General features: G+C 47.8%; 1 protein-coding gene across 1 annotated transcript in view; it reads right to left on the minus strand.

Moving 5' to 3' along the window:
* The window catches only part of ARCN1 (archain 1), an 83,343-nt gene extending 67,772 nt beyond the window's left edge, over positions 1 to 15,571 (minus strand). The window contains exon 1 of the mRNA XM_063942628.1: positions 15,456 to 15,571. Coding sequence (XP_063798698.1) covers positions 15,456 to 15,458 — 3 coding nt within the window. The 5' untranslated portion in view covers positions 15,459 to 15,571. The remainder of the gene's footprint in view (positions 1 to 15,455) is intronic.
* Positions 15,572 to 16,453: the final 882 nt, after the last annotated feature.

Below are 16,453 nucleotides of genomic sequence, written 5' to 3' on the forward strand. Positions count from 1 at the left end.
TGGAGATGAGGAACTGTGACAATCACCTGTTGAATATACAATTTTTGGATTGCTGCCAACACTAGCTCCCTCTCTGACGGGGAAGCCGGAAGAGCAGATTTGAAAAACCGGCGAGGAGGCAAGTCTTCGAATTCCAGCCTGTATCCCTGAGAAACAATCTCTAATGCCCAGGGATCCACCTGCGAGTGAACCCAGACGTGGCTGAAAAACCGAAGACGAGCCCCCACTAGATCTGCTTCACCCCGGGAAGCCCCAGCGTCATACGGTGGACTTTGCAGTTGCAGGGGAGGACTTCTGCTCCTGGGAACTAGCTGTGTGCAGATTTTTTCCCTTGCCTTTTCCTCTGGCAACAAAGGACGATCCCCGTACCTTCTTGCTCTTATTGGAACAAAAGGACTGCATTTGATAATGAGGTGCCTTTTTTGTATGCTGCGGGGGGACATAAGGTAAGAAATTCGACTTACCAGCCGTAGCAGTAGAGACAAGGTCCGAGAGGCCGTCTCCAAACAACTCCTCCCCTTTGTAAGGCAAGGACTCCATATGCCGCTTTGAATCGGCGTCTCCCGTCCACTGTCGGGTCCACAAAAGCCGCCTAGCAGAAACAGACATAGCGTTTATTCTGGAGCTTAATAAATAAATGTCTCTGAGCATCTCTCATATACAAGGTAGCATCTCTGATATGCTCTATGGCAGAGGTTCTCAAACTCGGTCCTCGGGGGCCCACACAGTGCATGTTTTGCAGGTCTCCTCACAGAATCGTAAGTGAAATAATTAGCTCCACCTGTGGACCTTTTAAAATGTGTCAGTGAGTAATTAATACACCTGTGCACCTGCTGGGTTACCTGCAAAACATGCACTGTGTGGGCTCCCGAGGACCGAGTTTGAGAACCTCTGCTCTATGGTCATTAAAATGGCATCCCTATCTAAGGTGTCAATCTCCGTAGATAAGGAATCTGCCCATGCCACAACAGCACTACAAACCCAGGCCGACGCCATAGCCGGTCTAACAATAGTACCTGAATGAGTGTAAATGTGCTTCATGGTAATTTCCTGCCTGCGATCAGCAGGATCCTTAAGGGAAGCCGTATCCTGAGAAGGCAGTGCCACCTTTTTGGATAAGCGTGTCAGCGCCTTGTCTACTTTAGGCGAAGATTCCCATCGTATCCTATCCGTTTGTGGAAAAGGATACGCCATAAGAATCCTTTTGGGAACTTGTGGTCTCCTATCTGGAGATTCCCAAGCCTTTTCGCACAATTCGCTCAGCTCAAATGAGGACGGAAAGGTGACCTCAGGCTTTTTCCCTTTATACATGTGTACCCTCGTGTCAGGGACAGGGGGTTCCTCAGTAATATGCAAAATCTCTTTAATGGCAATAATCATGTACCGAATACCTTTTGTCACCCTTGGCTGTAATTTTGCATCTTCATAGTCGACACTAGAGTCAGTATCCGTGTCGGTATCTGTGTCATCAATCTGGGATATGGTGCGCTTCCGAGACCCCGAAGGTCCTGGCGCCACAGGGACAGGCATGGTCTGGCTACCTGACTGATCCCTAGCTTCAGCCTTGTCTAACCTTTTATGCAATAGATTGACATTTGCATTTAAGACATTCAGCATATCCACCCATTCCGGTGTCGGCGTTGCCGACGGCGACATGACATTCAAGCACTCCCCCTCCACATTAAGGGAGCCTTCCTCGTCAAACATGTCGACATACGCGTACCGACACTTCACACACACAGGGAAACTATTTTCTGAAAACAGTATCCCCTTTAAGGCCCTTTGGAGAGACAGAGAGAGAGAGTATGCCAGCACACACCCCAGCGCTATACCCCTGGAAAAAAAAAAAACACAGAATGCCCTTTTCCAGAAGCGCTGAGTAGTAATAAAATGCCAATTATGTGCCCCCCCCCCCCATCTCCTTCAAACCCCCTTTCACCGTGTGTAAAGCAGGGGAGAGTCCGGGGAGCTTCCTCTCAGCGGTGCTGTGGAGAAAATGGCGCTGGTGAGTGCTGAGGGAGAAGCCCCGCCCCCCTCGGCGGCGGGCTTCTGTCCCGCTCAAAGTTATTAAAAAATGGCGGGGGCTCTTTTATATACATGTACAGTGCCCACCTGTACATGTATATTGTCTTTTGCCATAAGAGAGGTGTTATATTGCTGCCCAGGGCGCCCCCCCTGTGCCCTGCACCCCCTTACAGTGACCGGAGTGTGTGAGGTGTATGGGAGCAATGACGCACAGCTGCAGTGCTGTGCGTTACCTCAGTGAAGCTCTGAAGGCTTCTGCCGCCTGAGACGTCATCTGACTTTGTTTCTTCTGGCTCTGTGAGGAGAACGGCGGCGCGGCTCTGGGAGTGAACGCCCAGGACGAACCTGTGTTCACCCCCTCTGGAGCGAATGGTGTCCAGTAGCCGAGGTAGCAGAGCCTATCATTTAAGAAGGTCTGCCCCTCTCTCCTCAGTCCCTCGATGCAGGGAGGCTGTTGCCAGAAGTGCTCCCTGTAAAAATATAGAAAAAATCCAAACAAAAATGCTTTCTAGGCAGAGAACTCAGGGGAGCTCCCTGCAGTGCACCCATTTCCCTCTGGGCACAGTGTAAAAACTGAGGTCTGGAGGAGGGGCATAGAGGGAGGAGCCAGTGCACACCCAGAATCCAAAGCTTTCTTAAAGTGCCCTATCTCCTGCGGAGCCAGTCTATTCCCCATGGTCCTTACGGAGTCCCAGCATCCTCAAGGACGTTAGAGAAAATAAGATTTTACTCACCGGTAAATCTATTTCTCGTAGTCCGTAGTGGATGCTGGGACTCCGTAAGGACCATGGGGAATAGCGGCTCCGCAGGAGACTGGGCACAACTAAAGAAAGCTTTAGGACTACATGGTGTGCACTGGCTCCTCCCACTATGACCCTCCTCCAGACCTCAGTTAGGATACTGTGCCCGGAAGAGCTAACACAATAAGGAAGGATTTTGAATCCCGGGTAAGACTCATACCAGCCACACCAATCACACCGTATAACTCGTGATACTATACCCAGTTAACAGTATGAAATATAACCGAGCCTCTCAACAGATGGCTCAACAATAACCCTTTAGTTAAACAATAACTATATACAAGTATTGCAGACAATCCGCACTTGGGATGGGCGCCCAGCATCCACTACGGACTATGAGAAATAGATTTATCGGTAAGTAAAATCTTATTTTCTCTGACGTCCTAGTGGATGCTGGGACTCCGTCAGGACCATGGGGATTATACCAAAGCTCCCAAACGGGCGGGAGAGTGCGGATGACTCTGCAGCACCGAATGAGAGAACTCCAGGTCCTCCTTAGCCAGGGTATCAAATTTGTAGAATTTTACAAACGTGTTCTCCCCTGACCACGTAGCTGCTCGGCAGAGTTGTAATGCCGAGACCCCCTCGGGCAGCCGCCCAAGATGAGCCCACCTTCCTTGTGGAGTGGGCATTGACAGATTTAGGCTGTGGCAGGCCTGCCACAGAATGTGCCAGTTGAATTGTGCTACAAATCCAACGAGCAATCGTCTGCTTAGAAGCAGGAGCACCCATCTTGTTGGGTGCATATAGTATAAACAGCGAGTCAGATTTTCTGACTCCAGCCGTCCTTGAAATATATATTTTCAATGCTCTGACAACGTCCAGCAACTTGGAATCCTCCAAATCGCTAGTAGCCGCAGGCACCACAATAGGCTGGTTCAGGTGAAACGCTGATACCACCTTAGGCAGAAAATGAGGACGCGTCCTCAATTCTGCCCTGTCCGAATGGAAAATCAGATATGGGCTTTTATACGACAAAGCCGCCAATTTTGACACTCTCCTGGCTGAAGCCAGAGACAGTAGCATGGTTACTTTCCATGTAAGATATTTCAAATCTACAGATTTGAGTGGCTCAAACCAATGGGATTTGAGAAAATCCAAAACTACATTGAGATCCCACGGTGCCACTGGGGGCACAACCGGGGGCTGTATATGTAGTACTCCTTTTACAAAAGTCTGGACTTCAGGAACTGAAGCCAATTCTTTCTGGAAGAAAATCGACAGGGCCGAAATTTGAACCTTAATGGACCCTAATTTGAGGCCCATAGATAATCCTGTTTGCAGGAAATGTAGGAATCGACCCAGTTAAAATTCCTCTGTCGGGGCCTTCCTGGCCTCACACCATGCAACATATTTTCTCCATATGCGGTGATAATGTTGTGCAGTCACCTCCTTCCTGGCTTTGACCAGGGTAGGGATGACCTCTTCCGGAATGCCTTTTTCCTTTAGGATCCGGCGTTCAACCGCCATGCCGTCAAACGCAGCCGCGGTAAGTCTTGGAATAGACACGGTCCCTGCTGAAGCAGATCCCTTCTTAGAGGTAGAGGCCACGGATCTTCCGTGAGCATCTCCTGAAGTTCCGGGTACCAAGTCCTTCTTGGCCAGTCCGGAGCCACTAGTATCGTTCTTACTCCCCTTTGCCGTATAATTCTCAGTACCTTGGGTATGAGAGGCAGAGGAGGGAACACATACACTGACTGGTACACCCATGGTGTTACCAGAGCGTCCACAGCTATTGCCTGAGGATCTCTTGACCTGGCGCAATACCTGTCCAGTTTTTTGTTGAGGCGGGACGCCATCATGTCCACCATTGGTCTTTCCCAATGGACCACAATCATGTGGAAGACTTCTGGATGAAGTCCCCACTCTCCCGGGTGAAGATCGTGTCTGCTGAGGAAGTCTGCTTCCCAGTTGTCCACTCCCGGAATGAACACCAGGCTTAGAGCATTGTAGATTGCTCTTAGTTCCAGTATATTTATGTGAAGAGACGTTTCCAGGCTTGACCACACGCCCTGGAAGTTTCTTCCTTGTGTGACCGCTCCCCAGCCTCTCAGGCTGGCATCCGTGGTCACTAGGACCCAGTTCTGTATGCCGAATCTGCGGCCCTCCAACAGATGAGCACTCTGCAACCACCATAGCAGAGAGACCCTTGTCCTTGTCGACAATTTTATCCGCTGATGCATCTGCGATCCGGACCATTTGTCTAGCAGATCCCACTGAAAAATTCGTGCATGGAATCTGCCGAATGGAATCGCTTCGTAAGAATAATAATAATAATAATAATAATTTTATTTATATAGCGCTCTTTCTCCAATAGGACTCAAGGCGCTTAACAGATACACAGCATAATATAGTACAGAAAAATAATGAAGTACATTTTTCATAAAATACAGAAGCATGAAGATACTAAAAGAGACACTATGGAAATGCTTGAGTAAACAGGAAAGTCTTGAGTCTACTTTTGAAGGATTCTATAGTTGGGGCCTCTCGCACTGTGCTGGGAAGTGAGTTCCATAGAGTCGGAGCCGCATGACTAAAAGCTCGACCCCCAGATGAATTACGGTAGATTCTAGGTACTGCTAAAAGTCCTTCATCTACAGATCGCAGTAATCGAGTGGGGCAGTATGGGATCAGAAGCTGTTTCAGGTACCTTGGGCCTTGGTCATGTAATGCTTTGAAACTCAGTAAGCCAATCTTGAAGAGGATTCGCCATCTTACAGGCAGCCAGTGAAGGGAGTAGAGGATGGGTGTTATGTGGCTGGAACGGGGCTGGTTGGTTAACAGCCTGGCAGCTGTGTTTTGCACCAGCTGTAAGCGTTGCAATTCTTTTGCTGGTAGACCAAGGTAGAGGGCATTACAGTAGTCTAATCGAGATGATACAAATGCATGTATGACTTTTGGCATATCATCTGAGGGAATTAGGTGCTTGATTCTGGCTATGTTCCTCAGGTGAAAGAATGAGGATTTGATTGTGGCTGATATCTGATGTTTAAGTGTCAAGCCATCATCCAGGACAACGCCAAGATTCCGCACATGATCACTGGTCTGTAATTCTGAATCCCCGAGTGTAAGTCCAGTTGGTTGGCTATGCTGCAGTCTTGTCCTTTGATGTTGCGGTCGTATTATAAGGACCTCTGTTTTATCCGGGTTCAGTCGCAGCCAACTGGCGCTCATCCACTCCTGTAGTTCAGCTAGACAGCCATTCAGGGTTGCTACTGGGTTATCAGTGCCCGGAGCAAAGGACAAGTACAGTTGTGTATCATCTGCATAGCAGTGGTAGACCAGGCCATGGCGCCTGATTATTTCGCCCAATGGGAGCATGTATACTGCAAAAAGCATGGGGGATAGTATAGAACCTTGTGGGACACCACATGGCAATGGCACTGGTGGTGATGAGTATAATCCAGATGATACTCTCTGTGACCTGCCTGTGAGAAATGATTTGAACCAGTTTAGGACTGTGCCATCCAGACCACAGAAGTGTATCAGTCGCTCAATCAGAAGCCCGTGGTCCACGGTATCAAATGCTGCCGAGAGATCCAGAAGGATTAATATTGAACAGTCACCTCTGTCTTTTGCCATCAGAAGATCATTTAACACACACACACCAGGGCTGTTTCAGTGCTATGTCTTCTCCTGAATCCTGATTGAAATGGATCATAAATATCATGGGTTGTCAGGCGAGTTTCCAGTTGATTTGCAACCACTTTCTCAATAACCTTTCCTAGGAAAGGAAGGTTTGATACCGGTCTGTAGTTGGACATGCAGTCGGGATCTAAATTAGGTTTTTTAAGAAGTGGTCTAACAATTGCTTCCTTTAGGGGTCCAGGAAAAATGCCTGTCTGCAAAGAGCATTGAACAATTTTTGCAAAGACAGGACCGATTATATCCGTACAACCTATTAGAAGCTTGGTTGAGGCTGGGTCCAGGCCACAGGTGGTGGGACGCAAAATCCGAGCAATTTCAGCAGTGTCCTTTACATCCACTGGGTCAAAGCTGGTCCATGAAGGCAGGTAGCTTATATTGGCAGGCTTTGTAGTTTGGCTCTCCTTTGATGGCACTGTGGATATTCCAGCCCGGATGGTGGATATTTTATCTGCAAAGAAGTTTGCAAACTCGTTGCATCTTGCTTGGGAAAGGGTCTCATCAGTCTGCAGGCATGCTGGCTTGCAAAGCATCTCCACTGTGCGGAAAAGTTGAGCTGGCCTATTGTTTGCTGCTGTGATCTCATTTGACAGGAACTGTGATTTCTTGCGAGTGATTGTCGATTGATATTCTTCGTTATGCTTTATTAGTTTTATTTTGTCATCCACTAGGTTAGTCTTCCTCCATCGTCTTTCCAGTCTACGCCCCCTTTTCTTGAGCTCACTAACACTGTTGTCGTACCATGGAGCTTGACGATGTGGTTTACGAGGTCTTATACGCACAGGGGCGATAATATCAATTGCAGCCTTAACATCCCTATTATAATAACGGACTAGGGAACAGGGATCTTCACAGGCACCCAGTATAGCAGAGAGATCCATATTTGCTGCAAGAGCCTGGGGAGTCATACCCCTCCTTGGACGGTACCTGGACAACTCCACGGGCAGAGATCTTATTTGAGGGGTTGCAACTGAGAACCAGAGGGAGTAGTGGTCTGACCAGATGACTGGGTTTATTTTTAGGTCAGTGACTTCTAATCCAATCTGAAAGACAAGATCAAGAGTGTGACCACTTTTATGTGTGGCAGAGGGAATTATCTGTGTGAAGCCCAGACCATTCATTGTGCACAGGAGGTCTTGGCCAAGGCGTGAGAGCTCATCATCCACCCATGCATTGAAATCCCCGAGGATGAGCCATCTTTGATGTTCCAGAACCAGGCCAGCAACAGTGTCTGCAATTTCTTGTAGAAATATCTTTCCATCTCCAGGTGGCCGGTAGATGAGAAGTACTCTGAAACCTAATCCTGTCGAACTCTGGGCAGCAATGCACTCAAATGAGCGAGTAATTTCAATAGGGTGGACCCTAAGTTTAAGTTCTTTTTTGAAGCAGATAGCCACCCCGCCACCCCTGCGGTCCAGTCTTGGGTTGTGGATGACAGAGTAGTTTGTTGGTACCGCAGCCTCCAATATAGGTGCTGCATTTTCGTCTAGCCAGGTCTCTGTAATACAGGCTAGATCTGCAGATTCAATAAGGTCAGCAATTGTTGCAGTCTTGTTTCTTATAGATCTGGCATTACAAAGGACTGACCTGATTGGGCATACCAGAGGGCCTTCAGTTTTCTTTATGTTAAGTGCAGGAGCTCTGGGTATGGGGACCATTTTTCCCAGGACTCTTGTGCATTGATGCACAGACACTGTCCCTGGTTTTAGGAGGTTCCTGACTAGTTCGGATAACTCCCTGGCTTTCTCCTCTGGAAGAAATACCTTTTTCTGAACAGTGTCCAGAATCATCCCTAGGAACAGCAGACGTGTCGTCGGGATCAGTTGGGATTTTGGAAAATTCAGAATCCACCCGTGCTGTTGGAGCACTACTTGAGTTAGTGCTACTCCGACCTCCAGCTGTTCTCTGGATCTTGCCCTTATCAGGAGATCGTCCAAGTAAGGGATAATTAATACGCCTTCTCTTCGAAGAAGGATCATCATTTCGGCCATCACCTTGGTAAAGACCCTGGGTGCCGTGGACAATCCAAACGGCAGCGTCTGAAACTGATAATGACAGTTTTGTACCACGAACCTGAGGAACCCTTGGTGTGAAGGCCAAATTGGGACATGAAGGTAAGCATCCTTGATGTCCAAGGACACCATAAAATCCCCTTCTTCCAGATTCGCTATCACTGCTCTGAGTGACTCCATCTTGAACTTGAATTTTTGTATGTACAGGTTCAGAGATTTCAGATTTAAAATAGGTCTTACCGAGCCGTCCGGCTTCGGTACCACAAATAGCGTGGAGTAATACCCCTTTCCCTGTTGTAGAAGGGGTACCTTGACTATCACCTGCTGAGAATACAGCTTGTGAATGGCTTCCAATACCGTCGCCCTGTCGGAGGGAGACGTTGGCAAAGCAGACTTTAGGAACCGGCGAGGGGGAGACTTCTCGAATTCCAACCTGTAACCCTGAGATACTACCTGCAGGATCCAGGGGTCCACCTGCGAGTGAGCCCACTGTGCGCTGAAATTCTTGAGGCGACCCCCCACCGCCCCTGAGTCCGCTTGTAAGGTCCCAGCGTCATGCTGAGGCCTTTGCAGAAGCCGGGGAGGACTTCTGCTCCTGGGAAGGGGCTGCTTGGTGCAGTCTTTTACCCTTTCCTTTGCCTCGGGGCAAATATGAATGTCCTTTTGCTCGCTTGTTCTTATAGGAACGAAAGGACTGCGGCTGAAAAGACTGCGTCTTTTTCTGTTGGGAGGGGACTTGAGGTAAAAAGGTGGACTTCCCGGCTGTTGCCGTGGCTACCAAATCCGATAGACCGACCCCAAATAATTCCTCCCCTTTATACGGTAATACTTCCATATGCCGTTTGGAATCCGCATCGCCTGACCACTGTCGTGTCCATAGACTTCTTCTGGCAGATATGGACATCGCACTTACTCTTGATGCCAGAGTGCAGATATCTCTCTGTGCATCTCGCATATAAAGGAATGCATCCTTTAATTGCTCTATAGTCAATAAAATACTGTCCCTATCCAGGGTATCAATATTTTCAGTCAGGGACTCCGACCAAGCCACCCCAGCACTGCACATCCAGGCTGAGGCGATTGCTGGTCGCAGTATAACACCAGTATGTGTGTATATACTTTTTAGAGTATTTTCCAGCCTCCTATCAGCTGGATCCTTGAGGGCGGCCGTATCAGGAGACGGTAACGCCACTTGTTTGGATAAACGTGTGAGCGCCTTGTCCACCCTAGGGGGTGTTTCCCAGCGCGCCCTAACCTCTGGCGGGAAAGGGTATAATGCCAATAACTTCTTTGAAATTAGCAGTTTTTTATCAGGGGTAACCCACGCTTCATCACACACGTCATTCAATTCCTCTGATTCAGGAAAAACTACAGGTAGTTTTTTCAGACCCCACATAATACCCCTTTTTGTGGTACTTGCAGTATCAGAGATATGCAAAGCCTCCTTCATTGCCGTGATCATATAACGTGTGGCCCTACTGGAAAATACGTTCGTTTCTTCACCGTCGACACTAGATTCGGTGTCCGTGTCTGGGTCTGTGTCGACCGACTGAGGCAAAGGGCGTTTTACAGCCCCTGACGGTGTTTGAGACGCCTGTACAGGTGCTAATTGGTTTGTCGGTCGTCTCATGTCGTCAACCGACTTTTGCAGCGTGCTGACATTATCACGTAATTCCATAAACAAAGCCATCCATTCCGGTGTCGACTCCCTAGGGGGTGACATCACCATTACCGGCAATTGCTCCGCCTCCACACCAACATCGTCCTCATACATGTCGACACACACGTACCGACACAGCAGACACACAGGGAATGCTCTGATAGAAGACAGGACCCCACTAGCCCTTTGGGGAGACAGAGGGAGAGTTTGCCAGCACACACCAAAGCGCTATAATTATATAGGAACAACCTTATATAAGTGTTGTTTCCTTATAGCTGCTTAAATATATATAATATCGCCAAAAAATGCCCCCCCTCTCTGTTTTTTACCCTGTTTCTGTAGTGCAGTGCAGGGGAGAGCCTGGGAGCCTTCCTAGCAGCGGAGCTGTGTAGGAAAATGGCGCTGTGTGCTGAGGAGATAGGCCCCGCCCCCTATTCCGGCGGGCTCTTCTCCCGGTTTTTCTGAGACCTGGCAGGGGTGAAATACATCCATATAGCCTCAGGGACTATATGTGATGTATTCTTTTTAGCCAGAAAGGTAATCTCATTGCTGCCCAGGGCGCCCCCCCCAGCGCCCTGCACCCTCAGTGACCGCTGGTGTGAAGTGTGCCTGAGCGCAATGGCGCACAGCTGCAGTGCTGTGCGCTACCTCATGAAGACTGAAAAGCCTTCAGCCGCCGGTTTCTGGACCTCTTCTTACTTCGGCATCTGCAAGGGGGTCGGCGGCGCGGCTCCGGTGACCCATCCAGGCTGTACCTGTGATCGTCCCTCTGGAGCTAGTGTCCAGTAGCCTAAGAAGCAAATCCATCCTGCACGCAGGTGAGTTCACTCCTTCTCCCCTAGGTCCCTCGTTGCAGTGAGCCTGTTGCCAGCAGGACTCACTGAAAATAAGAAACCTATCAAAACTTTTACTCTAAGCAGCTCTTTATGAGAGCCACCTAGATTGCACCCTGCTCGGACGGGCACAAAAACCTAACTGAGGCTTGGAGGAGGGTCATAGGGGGAGGAGCCAGTACACACCACCTAGTGGTCAAACTTTTAAATTTTGTGCCCTGTCTCCTGCGGAGCCGCTATTCCCCATGGTCCTGACGGAGTCCCAGCATCCACTAGGACGTCAGAGAAATTGTGATTATTTTGCCAGCCAAGGTGTTTTTATTGCTGCTCAGGGCGCCCCCCCCCCCCCCAGCGCCCTGCACCCTCAGTGACCGGAGTGTGAAGTGTGTATGAGGAGCAATGGCGCACAGCTGCAGTGCTGTGCACTACCTTGGTGAAGACTGAAGCCTTCTGCCGCCGATTTTCCGGACCCTCTTCATGCTTCTGGCTCTGTAAGGTGGACGGCGGCGCGGCTCCGGGAACGAACACCAAGGATGGGTCCTGCGGTCGATCCCTCTGGAGCTAATGGTGTCCAGTAGCCTAAGAAGCCCAAGCTAGCTGCAAGCAGGTAGGTTCGCTTCTTCTCCCCTTAGTCCCTCGTTGCAGTGAGCCTGTTGCCAGCAGGTCTCACTGTAAAATAAAAAACCTAACATATACTTTCTTTCTAGGAGCTCAGGAGAGCCCCTAGTGTGCATCCAGCTCGGCCGGGCACAGAAATCTAACTGAGGTCTGGAGGAGGGGCATAGAGGGAGGAGCCAGTGCACACCAGGTAGTACCAAATCTTTCTTTTAGTGTGCCCAGTCTCCTGCGGAGCCGTCTATTCCCCATGGTCCTTACGGAGTCCCCAGCATCCACTAGGACGTCAGAGAAATAAAGTTACACTGAACTTGTGGCTCAGACTGGTGAACACTTTGGAGATTTATTCAGCCACAGATATATACATGACAGCACTAAAGGGATGTGTGGCGGTAGTAGGAACATTTTGTTTGTTGCTCTGTCTTACTGGCCTGCCTGCTCTCCATAGGACTTTAATATCATGGATTCTAATTAGTTTCTCAACAGAAGGGCCCCTTCAATTGCAGATTAGTCAAAGATCTTGCCGGAAAACCAATGGTGTCCAGGGAGGGTTCACATAGGAATTATTAACAAGTACTGCATGCAGTGGAGTCTCTCACTATAATCTGAGCGTTCCACTGACACCATGGCGACATCTGAATTTAATGATAGTGATTGATGTCTGAAAGTTTTCTCCATCTTCCTATTCATAGGGAGACTGAGGACCCCCGCCTCCAAGAGGAATTTAAGCTCTGGCAGAAATGTCAGCTGTAGCTACTTTAGAGACCGAACTCCGTTTCTTCCCTTCCTCACTGATGCATGCATTCTAATCTTTATGAATGATAGCAATTCATTTCCCTCTGTGCCCATTCCTTATGGATTCAATATTTAAACACAGACTTTTTACGAATGCGGTCCCCAAAGAAAGATTTCTAGTCACATATGTTGACTAATTCATGCTCATAGTTAACCAAAATTTCCACGTGTTTAACAATCCTAGATCAGTGGTTCCCAAACTTTTTTGAATCACGGTGCCCAAGAGTATCAACTTTTTTCACGGCACCCCTAGACTAAATGTATCTTATTGTGAAATGCTGGGGGGAAAAAATTACTACATTTAGTAAATTGAGTTTCTATGTCATCCTGAGGTTCAGTTACATAGTGAGGGACAGGATTCACTTCTGTTTGCCTATATATTTTATGATAAGAAGCCACTAGCACTGGTTTTGCCTATTATATTGAATAGAAATAATCTGAATTAGTCCTGGACCACCAAACCATGGCACCTCTGAAAGGGCTCTGGGACACCCAGTTTGAGAACCACTGTCCTAGGGGTCTCCTTAATCGCTCTGGATTTATTACTAGCGTAGTCCTCTAAATAATCCAATTCTCCTTAAAGAACAGTTTACTTATTTTATTAAGAGTAATCCAGTGGTCTAAAGCTTTACATGGAATGTTTCCTATATGTACTCCAGCGTGTGCAAATGCCCTATTACAAGAGTCTGGACACAAACTACTGTATGCTCACCCTTTGGGTGGCTTAGCCCCAGCATCACAGCTCTCCTATCTAATGGGCCCTACACACATGCCGATATCACTGCACGATATGAACGATCTCGTTCATTAATGAACGAGATAACGTTCATATCGTCCAGTGTGGAGGCACCAGCGATGAACGATGCGCGGCCCCGCGCTCGTTCATTGCTGGTGCTATGTCGGCTGTGCATGCAGGCCTATATGGACGAGATCGTCCATATTTGCCTGCAAGTCTACGGAGCCGGGTGACGGGGGGAGTGAAGAAACTTCATTCCCCCCGTCACTGCCCCCCCGCCGCCGGGTCGCCCGTATCGGCGGTCGGGCAGCTCGGCTGCACATCGCCGAGTGTGTAGGGCCTATAAGGACTGCTAAAGGTAGATGAACTGAAGGAAGGCGGACACTAAGGAGGGAGTACTGCAATACACAGCCACACTCATAAGCTGAAGGAAGGAATTGGCGTACATACAGTATGCCTTATTTGCCTTTCAATGCTTCATTCAGGAGGATATTGAAAACAAACAAAAAAAAAAATATTCAACAGCAAATTCATTTTTTTAAACCATATCTTTCACTTACACACAACGACAACTTAAAGCACTATAACAAAAGCACAAATCCACAGATAATTGACAGTCAAACGTGCTGCAGCTTTAAATGTGGATCCAAAACTTGGCTATATTATTGTACATTTTACTTTTCATGTCAAGCTAATTTTTTTGTTCTACAAAATCTCATTTTTTCTACTATATCCAGTAACTTCAAAATGTAGTATTTTCACATCTTCAGCAGTTACCAAGCCGATTACACTGTAATCATCACCTACACTTCGGCCAGAGTGTCCCAGAACAAAGTCCCCGCCATTCTCATGGCATAAATAGCTTTGGGCAGCCAACATGGTTTTCACCTGTTCCAGTCCCAAAACAAATGCAACCCCTATTACCTTGGCACCCACCTCTCTCCTGTGACTTACTGCCAAACCAGAAGAATAACATAGGATAGAGCCATGGAGAAGGGAAGTGGACTTTCCTGCTACAATAGATAAAAGCAACAGCTGCTATTTCACAATAGAACTAAAGGGCAAAGTTACCCACTTACCCTTCTGTATAACTGCAGGAACATATGGGGCGGCAGGGGGGCACAGTGATTAGCTAGTAGCCTCACATCACTGAGGTCCTGAGTTCAATGGCCACCAAAGCCCTGTGTGTGTGGCGTTTGGTTAAGTTCAGGACATGGGGTACACTAACATTTCACTATATATATATATATATATATATATATATATATATATATATATATATATATATATATATACACATACATACATACATACATACACACACACACTAGTTACCAGCCCATTAAAATCACAGATTATCATAACAGTAATGTCAGCGCCACAGCTGTATGCACTCAAATAGAGTAACACTTGAATTGCTCCGTTGGGGACAATCTAGTGGCCGCCGCCACGCAAAACACTTGAATTCCCCCCATAGAGGAGAGGAACAGTGTTAGATTTTATTATTTAAGAATGGAGATAGATAGATAGATAGATATAGATAGATAGATGTTTACTTATGTTAGGTCAGTATACCCCAAATTCTGAACTTTTATTGTAGACTTAATACATCTCCTCCCCAGCTAGGATAATTGGCTTCAGACAAAAACACTAGTGTATATGTGTGTATCCATGTGGCACAGCGTATAGAGTGTAAGCTCCATTGGGACAGGCACTGATGTGAATGCCTATATATTCTCTACAGCACAGTATTCCAGCGCTATATGTAATCGGTAATAAAGGTACACTGTAGCGCATTTCTTCATGTTGTGTCACCAGGTTACATTGCTGTATAATCACCACCCAATAACTGTATTACACTACAGTAACCTGTCACCTGAAGGATAAGGCAGCAAAGTGATATCAGCAATCCTGCCCGACCGACACTGTCACTGTCAGCAAGTTACTTTGGGGTCTATGTACTAAGCCTTGGATAGAGATAAGGAGTCTTGGAGAGAGATAAAGTAGAAAGAGATAAAGTACCAGCCATATTACATGCTGTGCTTGAGAAATGACAGGAGCTGGTTGGCTGGTACTTTACCTCCCCCACTTTGTCTCTCTCCAAGGCTTAGTACATAGAGCCCTTTCTCTGTATCACCTGTATGGGCCCAGCTGCCGCCTATACCCCCTCACCTGTCACCCAGCACACTGCTCCAGCCTGGGCTAGTCCTTACACCCCCCGGGAGTGTAAACAGCTCAGCTGCCACTACCCCCGGCCTCCCCCTCCCAGCACACAGCCAGTTCCCGGGCCCTGACCCCACGCTCTTCCCCACGCAGCCCGTTACCGGCTCTCACCATGGTTGCGGGAATCAGAGCCGGGTACGGGGCCTGTCTTGCTGATTGGCCTCTGACGGTCCTCCACACAATATGGCAGTCCCGGAGCCACGTCTTCAACAGGAAGCTGCGTGAGATCCGGGGGAGGCCGGGTAAGGGCACGTTGGAAAAACTAGGAGGCGGAGGCGGCGACCGACATCTTTGAAACGGGAGCTGCCCTTAGTTTACACTCCCAGTAACTAAGCTGATGTGTCATTTATAAGGGTACATAGGGGAGGGGGTATACAAATACCCACGCACACAAGCTTAGGAAACAGACTACATAAAAGCAAATATATGAATCACAGTCTAGGGCCATTGAGCACCATCAAAGAATATAAATGAGAAAACAAATTGCTAAAATACAATGTTGAACATAACTTTTGTTCTATTTCACAGATGCTCAAATTCTGCTTTTCCTTGTTTTATATTTTCCTGAAAATTCCTGATGAATTTGAAAACTCCAAATTCCTGATAAAATTCCCTATCTATATAATATGTAGGTAAAACGACAGGAGGCGTAGATAAAATTATCAATTTATCATTACAGCTACAAAACTTTCCTTAGCTTACACAGGAATACAGAATGTTGCATGTATCCCAACTGCCCCGCTTCTCAGGCACTATCCCACCCACAGGCCGCAGTGTTCCTCGGGGGAGAGGTAGAGATGGCCATCAAATCATTCACCGTTGATAGCCCCCATCGATGGTGCAATTGTCACATCACATCAATGGAAGTAAACCGTTGATGTGGAACCAACAGTGGTTTGAGTCATCAATGGGCGTCAGTGCTGTAAAGGTGGCAAGCCATTCGGGGAAGAGGGGGGCAGCTATGCCCCGTACACTGATCTGGTGGGGAAAAAAATAAATAAAACACTGCCCGCATCTCTGCTAACAATAGCAAAACACTCAATGGTTGCTAACTATCGATGGTTGATGGCCATCTGGGGAAAGGTTGGGAGGGAAGTCTTTCTAATCTC

The sequence above is a fragment of the Pseudophryne corroboree genome, chromosome 10 (genome assembly GCF_028390025.1).
Source record: "Pseudophryne corroboree isolate aPseCor3 chromosome 10, aPseCor3.hap2, whole genome shotgun sequence".
NCBI classification, from domain to species: Eukaryota; Metazoa; Chordata; class Amphibia; order Anura; family Myobatrachidae; genus Pseudophryne; species Pseudophryne corroboree.